Raw genomic sequence first — 18193 nt, forward strand, 5'->3', positions numbered from 1 at the left:
AGTTTTAGGATTCGATGCTTACTACAGAGATGGTTGCGACTTGGAGAGCCTGCTGGTGCTGGTACTGGGGGATACGACGACTGCTACAGCGTCATGATGATAAGAAATGCAATGGGGAAGGTTGCTCTGCGTTTTGGGCTGCGTTCTGGAGTGATTGGTCCCAGGGTGCTGACACCCAGGGTGTTTGCATCGAGGGCGTTCAGAACTGCGCTCATCTGCGCCAAGAATGGTCCAGACAAACCTGCTGTTACGAGCCGTAGTAATACGCCGGCTGCTGCTGACAAGAAGGGTTCCGTAGGGCCATCCTCGGCGAAACTGGCCATGGACAAACCACAGTTGATGATTGCGTTTACTTGCAAGAAGTGTGACACGCGGTCCTCGCACACGATCTCGAAGCAGGCTTACACGGGCGGGACAGTGCTCATCCAGTGCCCCGGGTGCCAGAACAGACACCTCATCGCGGACCACCTCAAGATATTCGCAGACTCGAGTGTCACGATAGAGGATATCATGCGGGCCCGTGGGGAGACCGTCGCGCAGACCACGGAGGACCTCGTCCTCGAGGACATCCCAGAACAGCTCAAGGGGACGCTGTCCAAGTACGCGAGGGACAACAAGGGACCAGACACGGACTCGCACTGACCACTTCGTCTTGCGGTTTAAGTAAGATATCAGATATAGTTGTAACACACACAGATACAGAGAAGAACGTTGCTCTGATAGGAGCGTGGACAGGTCGGAACTGACAGTGTTGTTAGCGTTGGTGCGATACACACGGTTTGTCAAGTGTCCCCCGGGGAGCCTGCAGAAGATTGGAAGTCGCCGCAGAGTGGAGACCCTGCAGGGATAGTAAAGAGAGATGGGACGGTTCCAACTGCTTGGGAAGTCGCGGTACTTCATGCTGGGCGGTGCGTCGCAGCGGGAGCCGCTGGAGTTAGACCAGCGGGTGGATGGGCAGGACGCTCGTCACATGCAAGAGAACGGGATGCTTGTGAGACTACCGGAGAGGATACTGTTGAAAGTGCTGCGGATGCTGGACCTTAACACTTTGCTTGCGCTGTGCCCCCTGCACTCACGGCTGTACGACGTTATTAGCAACAACTTGCTCTTTGAGAACGTGAAGTTGCACTCGAAGGTGTCCCTCCTGCAGTTCAATTCGTTGATACACTCCGAGTTCAGGACATCGAACACTTTACACAAGAGGAGAGAAGGTAGAGCCAGTGGGAAGGGGCAGCTTGACTTCAAGAGCACGAACGCACGGTTCTTGGTGAAATCTGTGCAGTTTATAGACCCACAGTGCCAGGACTCGCTGCTCAAGTACAGCAAGTTCTACAACAAGCAGGACTCAAGCAACGTCATCGCAGGGTCATATAACCTCGGCTCGTCGAAAAGTGGTTCAAGCAAGTACACGTACTACACGTACATCGAGCTTGTTCTCGACATCATAGACTACCTGCCCAACGTGACCCACGTCATCCTTTCGGACGTGAGCGTCAACTTCAAGATCCCATTGTGGTACTCAGTGTTCAACGATGGGTCCCGCGACTTCTTTAAGAAAATCATCAAGGGACAGCAGTCCATGACCCTCAACGACCTGAGAACTTTTGAGATCTCACAGCAATTCGTCGACGAGTACCAGCGGAAATTCTACTCCTTGCAAAGAATCAAGACTTTGGAGATCAGAGGAGCAAAGCAACAGACCGCGTCGGCACAAACACTCCTGCTGAGACCGAACTTGCTCTGCTGCTTTGGAATCATCACGGAACTACGACTCGAGAACGTCACTATAGACACTGCATCGCTGGACACACCAATGGAATTCCTGCCCCTTGTGCTCAGGCGCGACAGCAGGGGCATTCATACTGTGTTCGCACCCTTCTCAAGGCTTGTACTCACAGGATGTAAGATTACACCGGGGAACGGCATACTGCGACTCTTCCAGTCGTACTTTAAACAGGTGACCACGGTCAGTCTTCTCGAGATCACGAGCAAATACGATCTGCTTCTGTGCAACTGCTTCCCCGCGCTGACAGAACTCACTTTGGACTGTAACAGTGACTGCTTCACAACCGCGAAACAGCTGGTCTCGGACGACTATTACTACAGACAGACAGATCCGACCCTTGAAAATACGATGGACGACGACTGTAACTCAGTAACAGAGACGTTACTGGACAACCCATTGGAACACGTCTTGCAAAGCCCACCACCAACGACACCGGTCGTGCTCTCTTTGAACCTTAAATACTTATCCAGGACAATGACGGACACGAACCGCAGAACTGTGAGGAAACCATCACAACTGACCCGTGGGCAGGGCGAGTACTTCAACATGTCCAAAGTCCCACCGTTCCACTACTTCTACCATGACTACAAAAGCCTCTGGGACAGATTACCTCACAGGAACGTCAACATCAACGTCATCAATATCCCATTCACGAATGTCTCCCCACTACCGCCGAGACTTTACGCGGAAAGGCTTGTGCTGGGGGCAGACTCTCTCGACCAAGAAACGCTAATTGCTTACCGTGCTGCAGCAAACCGTGCGGGCGTAGCAGCAAACTACTATTGGATAGACGACGTCAAGCGCTGTCTCAAGAACGAACTGGCCTCGATAGACACTGACGAGAACGTCGACACCCTTGTAGACAAAATCGAGGAGGACTCCCTCAACAACTACCAGAACTTCAAGAACTTCAAGGACATCCCGAACATAAACCTCTACTGTTTCTTCAAGTCCCTGTCCCGCTTCAAGTCCGTGAAGATCCAGATGCTGCGGAAAAAAGCCGACTGCACGCAGAGAACGCGGTACGAATGGGAACTGCTCTTCCAACCGGTCCTCAACGTCAACGTGCCCATAGAGGTCCGCGACAGGGACGGCGTCCTGATGTACTCGTACGGGAGACCGAAGTGAGTCGCTGGATCAGTTTTTTGGTCGAATTTGTGACACTTTTTCTTCTTTTCTGACGTCGTGGAAAATTTGAGATGAAGGTCAATTGCCATTTGGCACGAATTGGATGGTCGTCTGTGGAGCTTGCCAATGGGCGATCTGCTGGCTAAGGGTAAGCGGAGAAGTAGTAGTTCTGATGGTGTCGATGGCGTGAGCGATTTGAAACGGCGGAAACGGACCGGTGAGGGCGAGTCACTGCCGGATGACTCTGGAAGTGGCTCGCAGAGCGACAGTGATGACGAGAACGCTGCGCAGCTGATGGATATGGAGGAATTCAAGAGGGAGAATTTGGAGGATTTAGAAAAGGAGTCGACTGTTGCGGTGGCGGACAGCCATCTAGAACCGTTCAATTTAGCCGAGGATTTGGAGCACGGTGTCTTCGATAAGGATGGGAACTACATACCGCAGGCGAGCGATGACGAAGCTGAGGAACAGGACGCATGGATTGGCGAGGTGGAAGATGTGGAGGCAGTGGCTGAGGCACAGAGGTCTCGACAGTCTCTCCTTAGGGAGAAGCAAAGGACCCAGCAGCGCGCTCGTAGGAAGCTCATGACAGAGGAGGCGCTGGTACGGCTGCTATACTGCGTCGATAAACATGAAACCATTATGTACACACTCGCACGGTACTCCAAACTGCGACAAACGGCCAAGAAATTGCAGTCCCCGGGGTTAATCCGACAAGGCATAGACAATGCTATTGACTTGCTCACTGATCTAATCTCACTGTTGGAACAGAAGGGTATGGAGGACATTTACAGTTGGGATCGGACGAAGATCCATGAGGTGATCAAGGAGGAATCGATAGATGGTAAGGACCCCGTGGACAACTACGCCCAAAAAACCTGGGATTTCAAATGGAGCCACTCGCCATCCAAAGTCCACGGTGTATACTCGAACTACGAGATGCAGCATTGGAAGCAAACGGCCTTCAACGATAATGTAATCGTCAAATACCATGAGGACAATGACAAGATAGACAGCTGGCTTTTTGTTGGTTGTCTAGAGTTTATGTAAATAATGTATTAGAAACAACAAAAAAACACACACTATAAAATACAATCAGAATATATAAATAATAAGTCTTATCTATTCTTTCATACTACCTACAACAACTTAGAACTCAAGTTCTGAAGTTCTTCATTACAACTGTCACAGTACTTTTTCAGCACGGGGTCCTCAACCCACACTTTAGGATATTCAGCGTGAACTTTGCGACACTTCTCAATCTCTTGGATCAAAAACTTCCGGTAGTCACCATGAAGGATCTCCTTCTCCATATTCTGCAAGATGCGCAGTTCAACCAACAGTTCGTTTCTTCTAACGGCAACTTGTCTCCTGGACTCCCCGTATTGGTTCCCGCGGCTGGTACTCAGTTCCTCGTTGAACTTCTTGAAGGCAGCGTTACTGTCCGAGTTTGACAAGTAGTCCGTTAAAAGATCCATGTCTTTGATGTACAGTGCACGTTCCATCGTGCTCTTCTGGTTACCAGCGACAAAATCGTTGAAGATACTATTAGCCTTTTTCACGGACCAGTAATTCATCGTCGACCTACCGGAAAAGAACAAATTGAAAATAATAGAAACAAGGAGGCCCAACAACAATGTCTTGTTGATGTGCGACAACGCGGTTCCAACAAAGCTCAGGCCAACAATCAGCAGCCTCAAGACAATGAAGAAAGTGCGGACGATACGGCTAACAATCAGTTTCGCAAGGACTTTGAGCAGAAGCGACACGGAGTACGTAACATCGTAAGTCGCCCGTTGATTCATATTAGCCTCCATGTCCTTGGCCGCGGAGACTTCCATGTCCTTGGAAAGCTCCGCGGCCATTTTCTCCGAGTTTGTATCAGATTCCCTCGTCTCGCTATTCCATTCCTCCAAGGGTTCACCACTGGTTTCATTATCCTCATCTTTCTCAGTTGGTTCTTTCTCCGCATCTTCCGTGTTCGAGATTACACCTATCAAGCCACCTAATTTCATAGCCTTCACAGTTTTGCTATGGGTACCAATTCTCTCCAGATAGTAATGAACAGCACGCCAGATCATATTAAACTCCATGTATGTCAACCGTTCTATGAAGTTCTTCACCACAGTTTCAACAAATGTCGGAGTCTTCGTTTCCAAATACTCTATCTTGTAGTTCGTGTGAAAGACGGATTCGTTTGAGGAAAGATGTAGCTTGCTGTTCGCACTACTTTCCGGGTCCGCTGGTTCAGTGATCACGTACTTGGCTGCTATCTTCAGCGGGTGGCAGAAAGGGATCTTCATCACCAGGGGATCTTGGTCCACCTCGTAGTACCTGTTCTCGATCATCCTTATGATTCTCTGGTTAGTCGACAATTCCTGTGCATTATCAGATAGGAAGTTATCTGTTCTGTTCAAGTTGAATTGGATCGATCTCACTAGTTGGTAAGTACCTTTGCTGATTTCCACTTTCTTCCAGTACCAATTGGTGTTATAGTTGCTGTTTCTATCGGCGAAAAACAAACTATCTGGGAATACCTTGGATTGGTCACCAAACAAAATGTGCATCAAACCTTTACTAGAGATAGGGTAGCATTTGGTGTAAGTCCTCGTGTAATTTTTCCGAATGTTCTTGCACCTATCCATCAATTTCTTGGAACTTGTGTTAATATTCCAGAAAGTTTTCCCCAAAGTGTTTGCAATTTCACTTTCCTTATTGAAGAATGCCTTTCTATCGCTCCCCTCTTGTTCCTGGTACACCTCGGCGATTTCTTGGAATTTAGTTATAATCTCCTCTGTAGTCTTCTTTGTCTTACCTTGGCGCGCTTCAATCAGGTACTGTAACTTTGAAGCAACCATTTTGTAATTGGCAAAGAAGACGTGGAATTTCAAGTGCAGTCCGTCCAAAGTGTGCAGTTTAATGACGTTTCTCACACCGGTATCGTACTCAACAGAGCTGTAGGAATCAATTGGTCTTCTTGAAAGATGTGAAAATCCCAGGAAACTCATATACACGTAGATGTACTTTTCCGTGACGTAGAACATCGCTGCTATTCTCTGGGTCCTGTTGGCTGCCCAGATTGCGCTAAACCTGAACAGGAGAAGTTCATCAATGGACTGCAAAATACCCTCTGCGTACTCGTAGTTGATACTTTCAAAGATTGTTTTGAACTGTATGTTCAGCGCCTTCAGGGAGTCCGGATAGTTGGAAGGGTACACGTCTGCGACCTTCAGTCTTTTGTTACTCTCTCCGATTTTGATCGAAACCCCACCGTTTTGATTGATGGTGTTCACCCCCCAGATGTTTGCCTGTATTGCGTCGTAAAACTCGTACTTGTTTCTTTGGACACCGGACAACAGTGCCAGTGGGGTCAACTTAGTAGAAAGTGGCGTGGAGGCAAGCAAGAACCCAAAACTTTTTTGCTCCATTAAGGAATCAATGCTGTCCGTCTTAAAGTCCTTCTTAACCTTCTCGATCAAAGAGATTGTTGCCTTCGAGTCGTAAGTTGTGAGCAACTGATCGTTCACTGTCGTTAGAGACGAGGCAAACTCTAAGAATCTTGGAGGGTATCTCTTTGCCGCGTAGCTGACGTCCACTTTATTGTCCTCCAATAGCGTTAGGTACTTTGACTTGGCCTTTTGGAAAATCTGGATCCACGATTTTAGGGACTCGACGTTCTCCGCTTGGAACACGAGTTCAAGGTCGCTCTTCTTGTCAGCTCCAGCTCCCTTTATCGTCAGTTGGAAGGCAAACCGCTGGGGCACTTCGGGTAGGTATTTCGCACGGATCAGGCCCATACCGAACTTGTCCGTCTCCTCGACGGAGGTCTTCGCTGGCGACAACAGGAACATCCCGAAGATGAGATCGTCCACGAAGCACCACCGCCGGACCCACACCTCTTTGTTGTCGGACCCGACGAACGATTTCATGTACAGCCATCCAGCCTTCTTCTGGCGGACGTGTGCAAAGCAGTCCGTCGACGATCCAGCGAAATTCATCTTGTCGAGGTTGTACTCGGCGAGATCCTGCGAAGGTTCAAACTCCTTCATAGCCTGGTGGTATATGTACCTCTGAGACTGCTTGAGCCCATCCTGCATAGGCCCCGCGGTCTTCGAGGTGATATTGATCCATGAGGTGTAGTCGCTGACGTAATCGTCGAGCTCTGGAACGAGATTGATCTCTTTCTCCGCGTTCGACAAAGAGAACTTATTCTGCGCGTTGATCTGACTCGTCACTTGCACTAGAAACCGGTCCAAATGCAACTGTATCTCCGCAATGGCCGCGACGATACCAAGCGATGCGTCCAAGTAATGTTTCCACATATCGAAAAGCCCGGCGGACTCGTCACGCAAGAACCGTGGAGAAGAGTTCTCCCCGTCCCGCTCAAGACTCTGCGACTGGCTCAGCGCCGCGTCAAACTTACTCTGAAAGTACTCGAAATTCTTGCGTTTCACCTCGTAGGGGTCGACCCCATCGCGCATCAGTTCCTGGATGAAACCAGAATACGTACCGTCCCTCATGAACACGACGCTGGACACTTTCTTGATAAACGCCTCGTAGTCGCCGTTGAACCGATGCACGATAAGCGGCGCGTACGTTTGGTTAGCGGTCAAACCGCCTCCCAGCAGGTCCGGCGGGGGCAACAGACTGCCCAACAGTCCGCGCTTGATCGCCCGAAACTCCTTCGCGGTCTCCACGTACTTCGAATTGACCGTCTGGCCGTAACTCTGCACCCAGTCCTCCAGCCGTGTCACTTTTGTATGGTAGTGGTTCACGTACGCCCGGAAGGACGGCGAGTCAATCGCCGCCTCGTTCAACGCAACGGTCACCCACTGTATCTGCGCCTCTTTCTTGCTCATACCTGGCACCCAGGATCCACCAACAGCAACAGCAACAGCAACCAACAACAACAACAACAACAGGGCCCAACCCATCCCTAGCGAGGTTCCTTCCTTTTATACTCCGGAGACGCCAAAGAAATAGGAGGTGCAAGTTAGGGCTTAAGTCGAAACCCTAACTTGGGTCCGCGGCGCGATGACCAGGCGATGGGCGCCGCGATGAGGGCCCTGGTGGAGCCGTTCCCTGGTGCTCTACAAGCAGGTCGTGTATCCGGTCGAGTCTCTTGAGTGTTGCTGACTCTGCGATGCGCGTTGCAGCTCGGTGCTCCTCGAATTGGGCGCGCAGATCGGCGACCGCGGACCGAACGGACTGGATCTCGTCCACGAGGGAGACCCGCGTCAGCTCGATGTCCTCGACGATCGAGGTGCGGCCCTCGACGGAGTTCTGCTCGAGGTCGCGCACGTCGTCGCGGATGTGCTGCACGGCGTTCGTTTGCTGCTGCAGGTGGGCGCGCAGGTCCAGAAACTGGGACCGCACGTCCTCGAGACCCATGTACGTCTCGTTCATCGTGCCCATGATGTCAATTGCAATCGGCTGGTCGCCGACGTCACCGTCTTCTTCATCTTCGCCTTCTGGGTCGTCGTCGGCAGGAGTGTTCTCTGCTCGCATGTACATGAACGTCTCATGGTTGATTGGGTGTGTCGGTGGTTGAGGTCGCCTAACAGGGTTGGGGCCAGGGCTGGGGTCAGAGCCGGGAAGCTGCGTCTGGCCCGGGTCCCGCTCTGCCCTGCCTGAAGACGGATGCCCACCGTTGGGCATCCCCAACTGTATTGTGTCCAAAGGTTTGATGTGCGGCGATATTGACGACGAGGACGGCGTATCGTTCGTAAAGTCCTCTCGTGAGGAATATACTTTGATCTGTGGCACCCCCACGGCATTGTTGTTCTGGTGTAATGGTCGCTGCTTGACAATCTTGTACTTGGACTTCGGCATCGCACCAGCTGCACCAGGTTCTATTGGTGAGCTCTTGCGCATCAGTCGATACGGCTTGCTGTACTCCTCTACGAGTCGCGCGAGCAGTCCCGGGTCCGAACAGTTCACAAGCGCCCGGTCAGTCCGGAAAAGACCCATGATCCGCTCGAACCGCGTCCGCAGAGTCCGCGGCTGCCGTAGCGTCGTCCCCGCGGCAGTATTGTAGTCCATCAGCAGCGCGTACCAGCTGCTCAGCCGGCACGAATACGGTTTTAAATGCGGCTTGTGTGTGTTCAACAGCGTCAACAAAAGGTCTAGCGACTCTCTGCTCCTTCGCAAAACTTGCTTCGTCGGCCTCTCGTCGTGCTCATTCTCGCCCATCCTGACACTGGCAACGGGGTTTCTACTAGCAGCTAAACTGAACTCATCCGAGCGCTGTCGAGGCTTCTAGCAGACACGCGCTGTGGTAGTAACGTCAGATTTGGCATATATCGAGGAATATCGAATATTATGGACCGATGAGATGCGACTAGTGAGTTGGAAAGGACGTCTAACGGCTAGAAGAACGGTACCATCATGATGAGAAGGATGTTGACGATGCGGAGGATGATGATGGCGCGGAGGATTGGTGTCAGCAGGTGGCCGGTCTCGAAATGTGCAACTTCCATGCGCTACCAGTCGTCGCAGTCGCCGTCACAGTCGCCGTCGCAGTACTCGGAGAAACTGTTACAAGAGGCAAAGAGGAGGGGGTTTAACAGCGTCGAGGAATTGAAAGACCACCTGCGGGACGAGATCGAAAGCAAGAAGCGCGAATTGAACAAGATCGACCCGTTAAGGGAACTGGAGGACTGGCAGAGCAGCCGGAGCTCCCCAAAAGTTACCAAATTCAGCCCTGATAGACAGGCCAAGACGAAGGTACAAGACGCTCCGAAGGAGACTCCGCCTTTCAAGACGTTGGCATCGTACATGAAACTGGACAAAGTGTTTGGTCTAAGTGCGGAACAGGTGGAATTCATATGGAAGGGCAGATGGGCGACCAAAGAAAACACGCTGTGTGCAGTGGTACCACGTCGTGTATTCGACCAGATGATGACTGTGGTCTGGGGGAACCCAGCGTTCGTGCTGCCCCTCCCTAGGACAACCCCCGACGACCAGCCCACGAGCGAGAAACCTGCCGTAGAGCTGCATTACGTGCAGTGGAATGCCGCGGACAAGCACACGGTCCATTGCATGATTACATCGCTCGCAGAATACAAACTCCACACGCAGTTTGCAAGGCCGCACACAGTCTTGGAGTTCCACAGAGAACTAGAAGATACACACCAAGTCGTGCTGATGAACGGGACAGTCGAGAGCGACTGCAACGTCTCGCTCCAGGATGCGCACCTGCTCTTGCTCAACGTCCAACGATTCTACGGCGCGCTGGGGACGGACACTGATATTGCCCGCAAGAGGCTGAAACTGCTCCAAGATTTCACCCAGGGGTCCAGCGAATTTGACCTCGACCTGCTGATCGAACTGTCCCAATCTCTGGACACCTGAAGGAACCAGTGGCACTCGTATAGCCTCATCCACTCACTTTGTAAATATGTATATAGATGACTATGACGTACAACTTGGAAAAGATTATCAAATCAGGTCTCGAAGAACTCGCTATTCAGTGCTGGCTCGTCAAGGGACGCTGCTGATCCGAGTGCAAAATAGCTCCGCGCTTCCTCCCCCAGCATGGTAACTACCAATGTGATGTTTTTGGGGCCTCCCGGGACGTACTCGCACCAGGCTGCGTTACAGCAGTTTTCGTCGCGAAACGACGTGAAGTACACCCCAGCCAGCTCGATCCCGCAGTGCTTTGACGAATTGGAGAGGAACAATGACGTCGACTATTCCGTGGTACCGTTGGAAAACTCGACAAACGGTCAGGTCGTCTTTTCTTATGACCTGCTGCGAGACAGGATGCTGGACAAGAACACGACTGTCCAGGGCAATCAAAAAGTGCCCAAGTTAGAGATAGTCGGCGAACAGTACGTCTCCATCACGCACTGTTTGCTAAGCAGTGTTGAGTTGCAGGGAACCGATGGCATGGACCGATTCAAAAGAGTTAGAATATTCTCGCACCCACAGGTATGGGGCCAAGTATCTGAGTACTTGAGTAAGTTGAAGAGGAAACACCCTAATGTTAAGTTTGAAACCGCAGACTGTACCTCTACCTCAGATGCTGCGTTGAAAGCAAGGGAGGAGCAGGCAGGGTGTAAGGACACCGAGACACTATTTCTCGCTATAGCCAGCGAGACGGCTGCCACATTATACGACTTGAATATCGTGGATCATTCGATCAACGACAAACTTGGGAATACCACGAGATTTTTGGTGCTGAGAAGACATCACCAAACCAGTACTCTTGTGTGCAACGACGGGACAATGTATGTCAGTCTAATTACTTTCACTATTGAGCAGGACGACCCCGGGTCATTGGTAGACATGTTAACTGTTTTGAAGAAACATGCTGTAAACATGTGCTCTATCCATTCGAGACCGTACAATAGCTCAGCAAATCCTAGGAAATGGCAGTATATATTCTACGTGGAGTATGACTATGACCCAAAGAAACAAGACTGGGATGAATTTTACAAGCAACTCAGCGGCGAATGTATGCAATGGTGCCTTTGGGGGACATTCCCAAGAAATCATAAATATTACCAGTAGTAATGTAGGATACGCACAATGGTAAACAGTTTACGTGTACACCATAGCAACAGATTAATTTAAAGACATTCTTTGACCTCCTCAATGGACTTTCTCATCATAGTAACACTTGTTTTTATTATCTCTAGAACGATCAATATAACGTTAGCAAAAGATATATCGTTCATATGTGACACTTTTCCTTTATATTGCTTGTTTTTGTTCAGTGTGTTGACTTGGCCTACGGTCATCTATCATTTCTGTTAGCGTAGGACTCGGTTGTCGATGTGGACTAGGGTTAGACTAGCTAGTTATATAAGTTAGCTACTGTTAGTTATTATCTAAGTATATACTCTAGTCGACCCGTTGGTTGTACCTTGCAATGATTATTAGTTAATTAGTTATTGTTCATTAATTCCCGTTTTATTCCTTGGTTCTTATTCCGAGAAACTTTAAGACCTGAGACAATCCTGCATGGCCTGGTTATATATGATTCGGAAGTATCTGTAGGGTGCACTTATTGAACAATTCCCTAACCCGGGTTCACAGTGTTCCGTGCCGTTGTATAATTGGTGGTCATTCCCAGATTTCTGTATCTAGTATAAATTTCCAAATTTGATAAAATGGATAATGTTCACATCCGTTAGAATCCTCCAAACATAAAATTCCAATATAAAAAATCTATACAGTGAATCCGCAAGTAAGTGATTGACTTATTCAGCTTATAGGTATTTGGTTTTCAACAATACTCCACTCATACGACCCTGCAGGGATCTTAATTAGCATACATCCACTTTCATATGAAGTTGTACTGGTCCAAAAAATCTCTGATAATTTCCCAATAGCCGTCTTGCAAAATAGTATCGTTATGGTGGCCAGTGGGGAATTCGAAAATACGCTTTGCGGTTGACGTACACAGTTCAAATAGCTTCTTCATGTGGGATGGCGGGACAATTTCATCCCGTAACCCACTTAAAAACAGGAAGGGCGAGCTGGGGCTGCACTGAGAAATAACGTCTTCTGATTTCCAAAGTTCGTGACACATAAATGCAAATTTAGACAAGATGGGGAACATGTATGGGATCACTTTTGTGATACTTAAAAACGTATTCTCCAAAATCACACCGTCGATCAATGATGGGTACTTTGATGCAATGTATATGGCATTCGCACCACCGAGAGAGCGACCGTACAATACGAGCTTTCTTTTCTTGTGAAATTCGTTGGTAGCCAAATAAGAGATTGCACGATCTGCATCCATTTTCAACCCTGCTTCTGATGGTGATCCCTCAGATAGCCCGTAACCTCTATAAGAGTAGATGAATACGCTCAAACCAAACTGACGATAGAAGAGCTCGATAATCGGAATGAAATACCCTATATTCCCCGCGTTGGGACACAGAATGACAATAGTTGTCTTGGAGTTCGGGTTCTTGACATCAAATGCATCAATCTTAACACCATCCTTCGTAATCAGCCGCACCCTGTCATATGGTATGTTCCTGATATCCGGTGTGTCGACGTGCTTCCGTGCGTCTTGTGCCCATGATGGATACACCAATCGATTCTGGAAGAGGTAGAGTGCGCTCATGGAGACGGTAGAAAGAGCTAGCAGCCCTCCAAATATTATTCGAGCGTATTTAAGCCACATTTGAATGCTTCGATGCCTCTTCCACGCTAACGTGTCTGACCTTTTGTACCGATGAGTCTAGATGCCTTTACAGTAAGCCAATTTTTAGTATTGATCGAAAAATAAAAAATATCAACGTTAAGCATTAACGACCAAAACTCTTACATCTTTAAATAATGCAAGTATTTATTCAAAGACTAATCCCATCATAGAATGTATAGGTATACAAATTATTGTGTTTAAATATTGTTTTTGTGACGTGATGCTTCAAATTATGTCCTTAATCACGCCCTGGGAATAGAACCCAAAGATAATGATGATGTACATGAGGATCAACACGGAACCCTTGAAATAATTAGACTTCCCCTCAGCGTATAGGTAAGTAAACATGAAAATGCTTGCCATAGTTCCAATCAGATCCCACGTGGGGAACACCATTGGAAACATCTGCTCTCTGATACTGATACTAGAAGGTTCTTTGTTCCAGGTGTACATGATTGAGTACAGCACTAATGCTGGGATCTGTAGGAGGCAAACCTGTAATGCATAAGCAGACCCAATTTCCATCGAGAGGGCAACATTCCCATGAATGGCAAACGAGATGGCGTTCAAGAACTCCGTGGTGTTGGGGACTAGCGCAAAAATAGTCAACCCGAGGAATTTGGGATTTAAAGAGGGGAAATCCTCTAACACTGAGTCCACACAGGCAACCAAAATTTCTGCTATAATGGCGTACAGTAGTGTTGCCACGAGTAGAATCCAAGTGGATTTGGATCGCGACCAATTAGGTGCGTCGTGACCGCCATTGTTCTCCTCTTCCCCGGCGGGTTGTTGATTTCCTTCCTGTTGATTGTCATTAGCGTCCTTTGAGGCATCACCAATTGGCAATTCCCAAATCATCTTGGCATGCGTTCTCAAAGTAAACCACAAACCAATTGCATATGCCAAGAAGAGGACAACTGCACACGAAACAGACATTGGTTGGATGATGTGAGTAAACAGTTTATTGTGTTTCAAAGCTGGCCTAGTAAAATAACAGTGCTCGTACGTGATCGCTTTAGCGACACTACTGACGGATAGTCCCAATGCGTTCTCTTCGTCTCTGCATTTAACGGTGTAGCCACCGTATATCTCATATAAGATAGTTGGGACAAACATGACAATCATGGAAAAGATCAACAACGCGGAAGATACACCTGCACTCGCTGGGTTGTACCGTTGCGTCTTTCTATTCAAGGCGCCTCCACACATGGAGAGGCCTGGAAGTAGTAATACTGCACCCAGCACAGACCCAATCATGGAACCTTCGACAAGCAAACCTTTTCTTTGGTTTAGCGCCACACAGTATAGGTAAACTTCTACAATTGTCGAGAAGAACGCGTTTATTACGGCACCTACACCCATTGAGGTTTGTGCTGAGATGGATGCCACAGCTTGACCAATGTAGAAGGCCAGTGGAATGATAGAGATTAAACAGAGGGTGAAAATCGTCGATTCGTTACTCAGCCATGACGAACACCCAAGATATTTTTTCACCAGGTAGAAGTCACATATTGTGAAGAAGACCAAAGATATCAAGTTCACCACTATGACGTTTGTTCCGTCTACGGTAAATTTGTAGTAGTGCCATCCTGCGCAACGGAATGTGCACAGTAAAATGTTCTTACTCTCGTCTATTCTCACAGCAGTATCGTTCCTGTTAGTGTTTGAGATGTTTTTGAAACCCAGTGCCAGTGGATGTTTCCTCAAGTGGTATAGCAAATTCCACAAAATGTTACTCATTGGAATCGTGAACACCACGAGCCATAACAGAAGGGATAGCACTAGGATCACAGGTTCCAAAATAAGGTGGAAGAGAACGTAGAAGTAGATTCTCCCAATGGTCCACTTACCTCTACCGAAGTATCTTCTTTGGCTGGTATTCAATGCCTCGCGTTGTTCTTCCGTCAAACGCTCGTTGTCCCCCAGCGAGGGTCTCTGGCTTGTCATAAAATTTTGAATAGAGCCGTATGACGGGTGCGGATTATTTGAGTGGGATGCGATGGTTTGCGATTGATGGAAAAAAAGTTTGTTGCTGTACGATGTGACCCATTTATAGAACTGCTGGACGCTAATACCTTCATCTCTATCCTCTTGCAGGTAATTTTCATCCGGGTTCATGTAAACCACTTTCCCGAAGGGCGACAACAGGTACCGTGCGAGCTTAAAGAACACCATTGAGTAGTCTCTTGCCGATTTAGTGAAAAGACCGAGCGTACAAACAAGTATCCCAGCAATGGTGAACAGCGAGCACAGGAAAAGTCCCGATGTCAGGGACCATATCCAGTTTGTTAAATGTACTGACCAGTCGATTTGCTTGAAATTGGTTTCATGGATATCTTCAGCAGCTGCCCTCTGCACGGATCTCATCTTCTTGTACAGTGCCGGTTTCCAAATTCTGATACCGAACGGGTGTGTCTTGTTAATGGCATCCTGTCTTTCCCGCAAAGTGTAAGACTCGAGGGACGAGGCGGAGGAAACTCTGTCTCCAGCGTCCTCGAGGTCCGAGTCGTGCGGCGAGACCAATTCCTCGATAGTGACATCTTGGTCTGGACTGTCCAGGGATTGGTGGAGGACGTAGTGGTCGAGACTAGACCCTCCAGCATGGGCCCCACCGTTCTTGGCTCCACTGTTTGCGAAATCAAACCCGAGTCCCGAATCCGGTGTAGTCAAACCTGCGAGTTTCGACAAACTTCTATGGACATTCAACTTTGGCCTGCACGGTCTCTTGGAGTTTGCATTGCCCGCATCCTTTTGGCGTACAGTTTTCTGGGAGTCTAACGTTTCAACGATGGAGCCCGGTGGACCCAAAGGTCCCTGCGGGTCCGCGGGCGATGGCGTCTGCCTTTGAGATACAGATGAGGAGTGCTGCCTTTGCCCATCCTGGTTCACTGGTGGCGCTGACCTCGTCGGTTGAAGATGCAACAGCGACTTCTTATCCTTCAAAGCGATTCGCAACCCATCCTGCAGACCTTCGAGATACCTAATATCTTTCTGGACCTCGTCCGGATCGTCGTCCACACTAAATACACGACGCCCATGCTCAGAGGGAGCGTTCCCATTAGATGAAACCCCAGCATGACTATGCGAGTGGCCCAATTCAGGCTTGCGCTGTTCAGACATGCCCTATTATAATAATAAAAGGAACAGATACAAGCTCTCGACGTAGCGAAGGACACACACACACACACACACTAACCTAGATAACTGTCTTCTACCGAAGTGCCGTTCCAGTTACAGGCTTCCCATGCGATGACCAGAACCGAGGAGAGCGGGGAGGGAACCTGTTGGATCTGTTTGCCTTGGGAACCTTTATCAGTATATATAACTGGAGACAATTTCCCCTTTTGGGCCAGGTATTTCCCCTTAAAGTAATTGCATACCGCATCGGGAAACCTACCGCTTTGGGACATTTTAACACACTTTCCCTTTGGGAAACTACTACCCAAAGAATTAATATGTTTACCAAATAGGAAGCATGTTTACCAAAGAGGTAACTAATTTCCCAGAATAGAAATTTATTCTAAACGCGACGCGAAACGGGAAAATTACCCGAATTTGCACGGTTTTCATTTCTTTTTTTACTTTTTTCTCTATTCCTCGAGAAGCAGCGGTTTCGAGGCAGAAAGTTGCAAAGTTTGACCAGCTTGAGAGGACTTGATCAGTGGATAGCGCACAACAGACACTCAATACAGACTTGGTACTGCCTTAGCACATTTGCTACATTGCCTGTGCAGTCTTTGAAGAGTCCTTTTCCCGTTTTTTATTCCATTTCTACCTCAGTTGGTACAAAAAGTGAGTGGTTCCACCCCCCCGGCCATATATTTGATTTGTTCAAGTTTGCTAGCACAGGTTGGTGATTGCTCTTTGGATACTACTTCTCTAGGATCACACTCGATACAGTATGGCTACGGTGCTACGCTTCATATCTAGCCTGCTGCTGCTGAGCCCCGCAGTGCTCGGTGCAGTGACTACACGGGTGATCGTGACCACAGACGTGGCCGGTGTGCCCAGCACCATCACTTCTGTGTATGATCCTGCGGTGGCTGCTGCCGCTGCAGGTGTTGCAGCGGCTGATACAGCCACGGATACAGCAACTGGTACTACTACGACGCCTGTGGCAGCTGTCTGCAGTTGCAGCCGCTGCAACACCGCTGAATCCTATTACCTCCGTGATAGTCCAGACAGCAGCAGATGGGAGTTTACAGACAGTCACCAATTTGTACACACCTATAGTCACTGCCATGTTGTCGACTAATCCAGCAGGTGCAGTCGTCACGGTTACTGCAACGACGACGCCAGGTTTACCTGGGACTGCCGCCACGGCAGTAGATCCAGCTACGCCCGCTACGCTGAGAACTTTACCCGCTGTGACTACCGCAATGGTACAAACAGCTGCAGACGGTTCGTTGCAAACGGTCACTAAAGTGTACAGCCCAATCCTAGCCACGATGCTTTCCACAAACCCAGCAGGTGCTGTCGTGACTGTTACTGGAACGACTACACCAGGTGTAGTCCCCACCACTAGCGCAGCCACGGCGACATCCACAGCAGGGTTGATTACTAAAGTCATCACGTCTACATTACCCAACGGTGGCCTGACTATTTACACCACAGCGTTGCCTACGACTCAAAAAACTACGCTTACAGAGGACAAACCTTTGGCAAACCCTAACCATAGACCAGACCCTACTACATCGTACACGCCATTGCTCTCCTCTCCAGTCACAACCCTCTCTTGGCAAAGTTACATCACCATAACAGAAGGTACCACCACTTACACTACAAGCCACTCACCTATCATCATCTACGTCACAATCACGCGAGACGGTGCAGTGATGACCCCATCGACAACTTTCATCCAGAGATTCAGCTCTCAGTACACATCTGTCGCCACATTTGCCTCAGGGTCCATCGGGTTGGGCTCCATCAGTGGTAGAATTGGAGTCGTAAAGACGAATCTGCAAAGCACAATAGACAACAATAGAGGTGCGAACTCGTTCCACTTGCAAGCAACCTCTCTGTTCGGTGCATTCATTCTGCTACTATCCTGGGTTTTATGAGAAGACCGACGGCAGGGCTTCTCCGTGATGTGGTATATACACATACACTCACAC

The 18193-nt window shown here is 48.9% G+C and overlaps 10 protein-coding genes across 10 annotated transcripts; 6 read left to right on the forward strand and 4 right to left on the reverse strand.

The window, feature by feature from the left end:
- Nucleotides 1-111: 111 nt before the first annotated feature.
- On the forward strand, nucleotides 112-642 carry ZIM17 (Zim17p; the record flags this gene model as incomplete). Its single annotated transcript, XM_022610571.1, has 1 exon — nucleotides 112-642. One exon carries the CDS (start codon nucleotides 112-114, stop codon nucleotides 640-642), a length of 531 nt encoding a protein of 176 aa, XP_022466854.1.
- A 217-nt stretch (nucleotides 643-859) lies between these two features.
- SKP2 (putative SCF ubiquitin ligase complex subunit SKP2) lies at nucleotides 860-2914 on the forward strand (the record flags this gene model as incomplete). The annotated part of the gene is made up of 1 exon (XM_022610572.1): nucleotides 860-2914. One exon carries the CDS (start codon nucleotides 860-862, stop codon nucleotides 2912-2914), a length of 2055 nt encoding a protein of 684 aa, XP_022466855.1.
- A 126-nt stretch (nucleotides 2915-3040) lies between these two features.
- Nucleotides 3041-3964, forward strand: LIN1 (U5 snRNP complex subunit LIN1; the record flags this gene model as incomplete). The annotated part of the gene is made up of 1 exon (XM_022610573.1): nucleotides 3041-3964. One exon carries the CDS (start codon nucleotides 3041-3043, stop codon nucleotides 3962-3964), a length of 924 nt encoding a protein of 307 aa, XP_022466856.1.
- An 89-nt stretch (nucleotides 3965-4053) lies between these two features.
- On the reverse strand, nucleotides 4054-7848 carry KNAG0K02490 (uncharacterized protein; the record flags this gene model as incomplete). Its single annotated transcript, XM_022610575.1, has 1 exon — nucleotides 4054-7848. One exon carries the CDS (start codon nucleotides 7846-7848, stop codon nucleotides 4054-4056), a length of 3795 nt encoding a protein of 1264 aa, XP_022466857.1.
- Nucleotides 7849-7927: 79 nt separating this feature from the next.
- On the reverse strand, nucleotides 7928-9106 carry DAL82 (Dal82p; the record flags this gene model as incomplete). The annotated part of the gene is made up of 1 exon (XM_022610576.1): nucleotides 7928-9106. One exon carries the CDS (start codon nucleotides 9104-9106, stop codon nucleotides 7928-7930), a length of 1179 nt encoding a protein of 392 aa, XP_022466858.1.
- A 198-nt stretch (nucleotides 9107-9304) lies between these two features.
- ATP11 (Atp11p) lies at nucleotides 9305-10267 on the forward strand (the record flags this gene model as incomplete). The annotated part of the gene is made up of 1 exon (XM_022610577.1): nucleotides 9305-10267. One exon carries the CDS (start codon nucleotides 9305-9307, stop codon nucleotides 10265-10267), a length of 963 nt encoding a protein of 320 aa, XP_022466859.1.
- A 183-nt stretch (nucleotides 10268-10450) lies between these two features.
- On the forward strand, nucleotides 10451-11428 carry PHA2 (prephenate dehydratase PHA2; the record flags this gene model as incomplete). Its single annotated transcript, XM_022610578.1, has 1 exon — nucleotides 10451-11428. One exon carries the CDS (start codon nucleotides 10451-10453, stop codon nucleotides 11426-11428), a length of 978 nt encoding a protein of 325 aa, XP_022466860.1.
- Nucleotides 11429-12203: 775 nt separating this feature from the next.
- KNAG0K02530 (uncharacterized protein) lies at nucleotides 12204-13058 on the reverse strand (the record flags this gene model as incomplete). Its single annotated transcript, XM_022610579.1, has 1 exon — nucleotides 12204-13058. The coding sequence occupies one exon, from the start codon at nucleotides 13056-13058 to the stop codon at nucleotides 12204-12206; it is 855 nt and encodes a 284-aa protein (XP_022466861.1).
- Nucleotides 13059-13304: 246 nt separating this feature from the next.
- On the reverse strand, nucleotides 13305-16199 carry VNX1 (calcium/hydrogen antiporter; the record flags this gene model as incomplete). Its single annotated transcript, XM_022610580.1, has 1 exon — nucleotides 13305-16199. The coding sequence occupies one exon, from the start codon at nucleotides 16197-16199 to the stop codon at nucleotides 13305-13307; it is 2895 nt and encodes a 964-aa protein (XP_022466862.1).
- A 908-nt stretch (nucleotides 16200-17107) lies between these two features.
- On the forward strand, nucleotides 17108-18139 carry KRE1 (Kre1p; the record flags this gene model as incomplete). The annotated part of the gene is made up of 1 exon (XM_022610581.1): nucleotides 17108-18139. The coding sequence occupies one exon, from the start codon at nucleotides 17108-17110 to the stop codon at nucleotides 18137-18139; it is 1032 nt and encodes a 343-aa protein (XP_022466863.1).
- Between the last annotated feature and the right edge of the window lie 54 nt (nucleotides 18140-18193).

Source organism: Huiozyma naganishii, chromosome 11 (assembly GCF_000348985.1).
Source record: "Huiozyma naganishii CBS 8797 chromosome 11, complete genome".
Taxonomy (NCBI): Eukaryota; Fungi; Ascomycota; class Saccharomycetes; order Saccharomycetales; family Saccharomycetaceae; genus Huiozyma; species Huiozyma naganishii.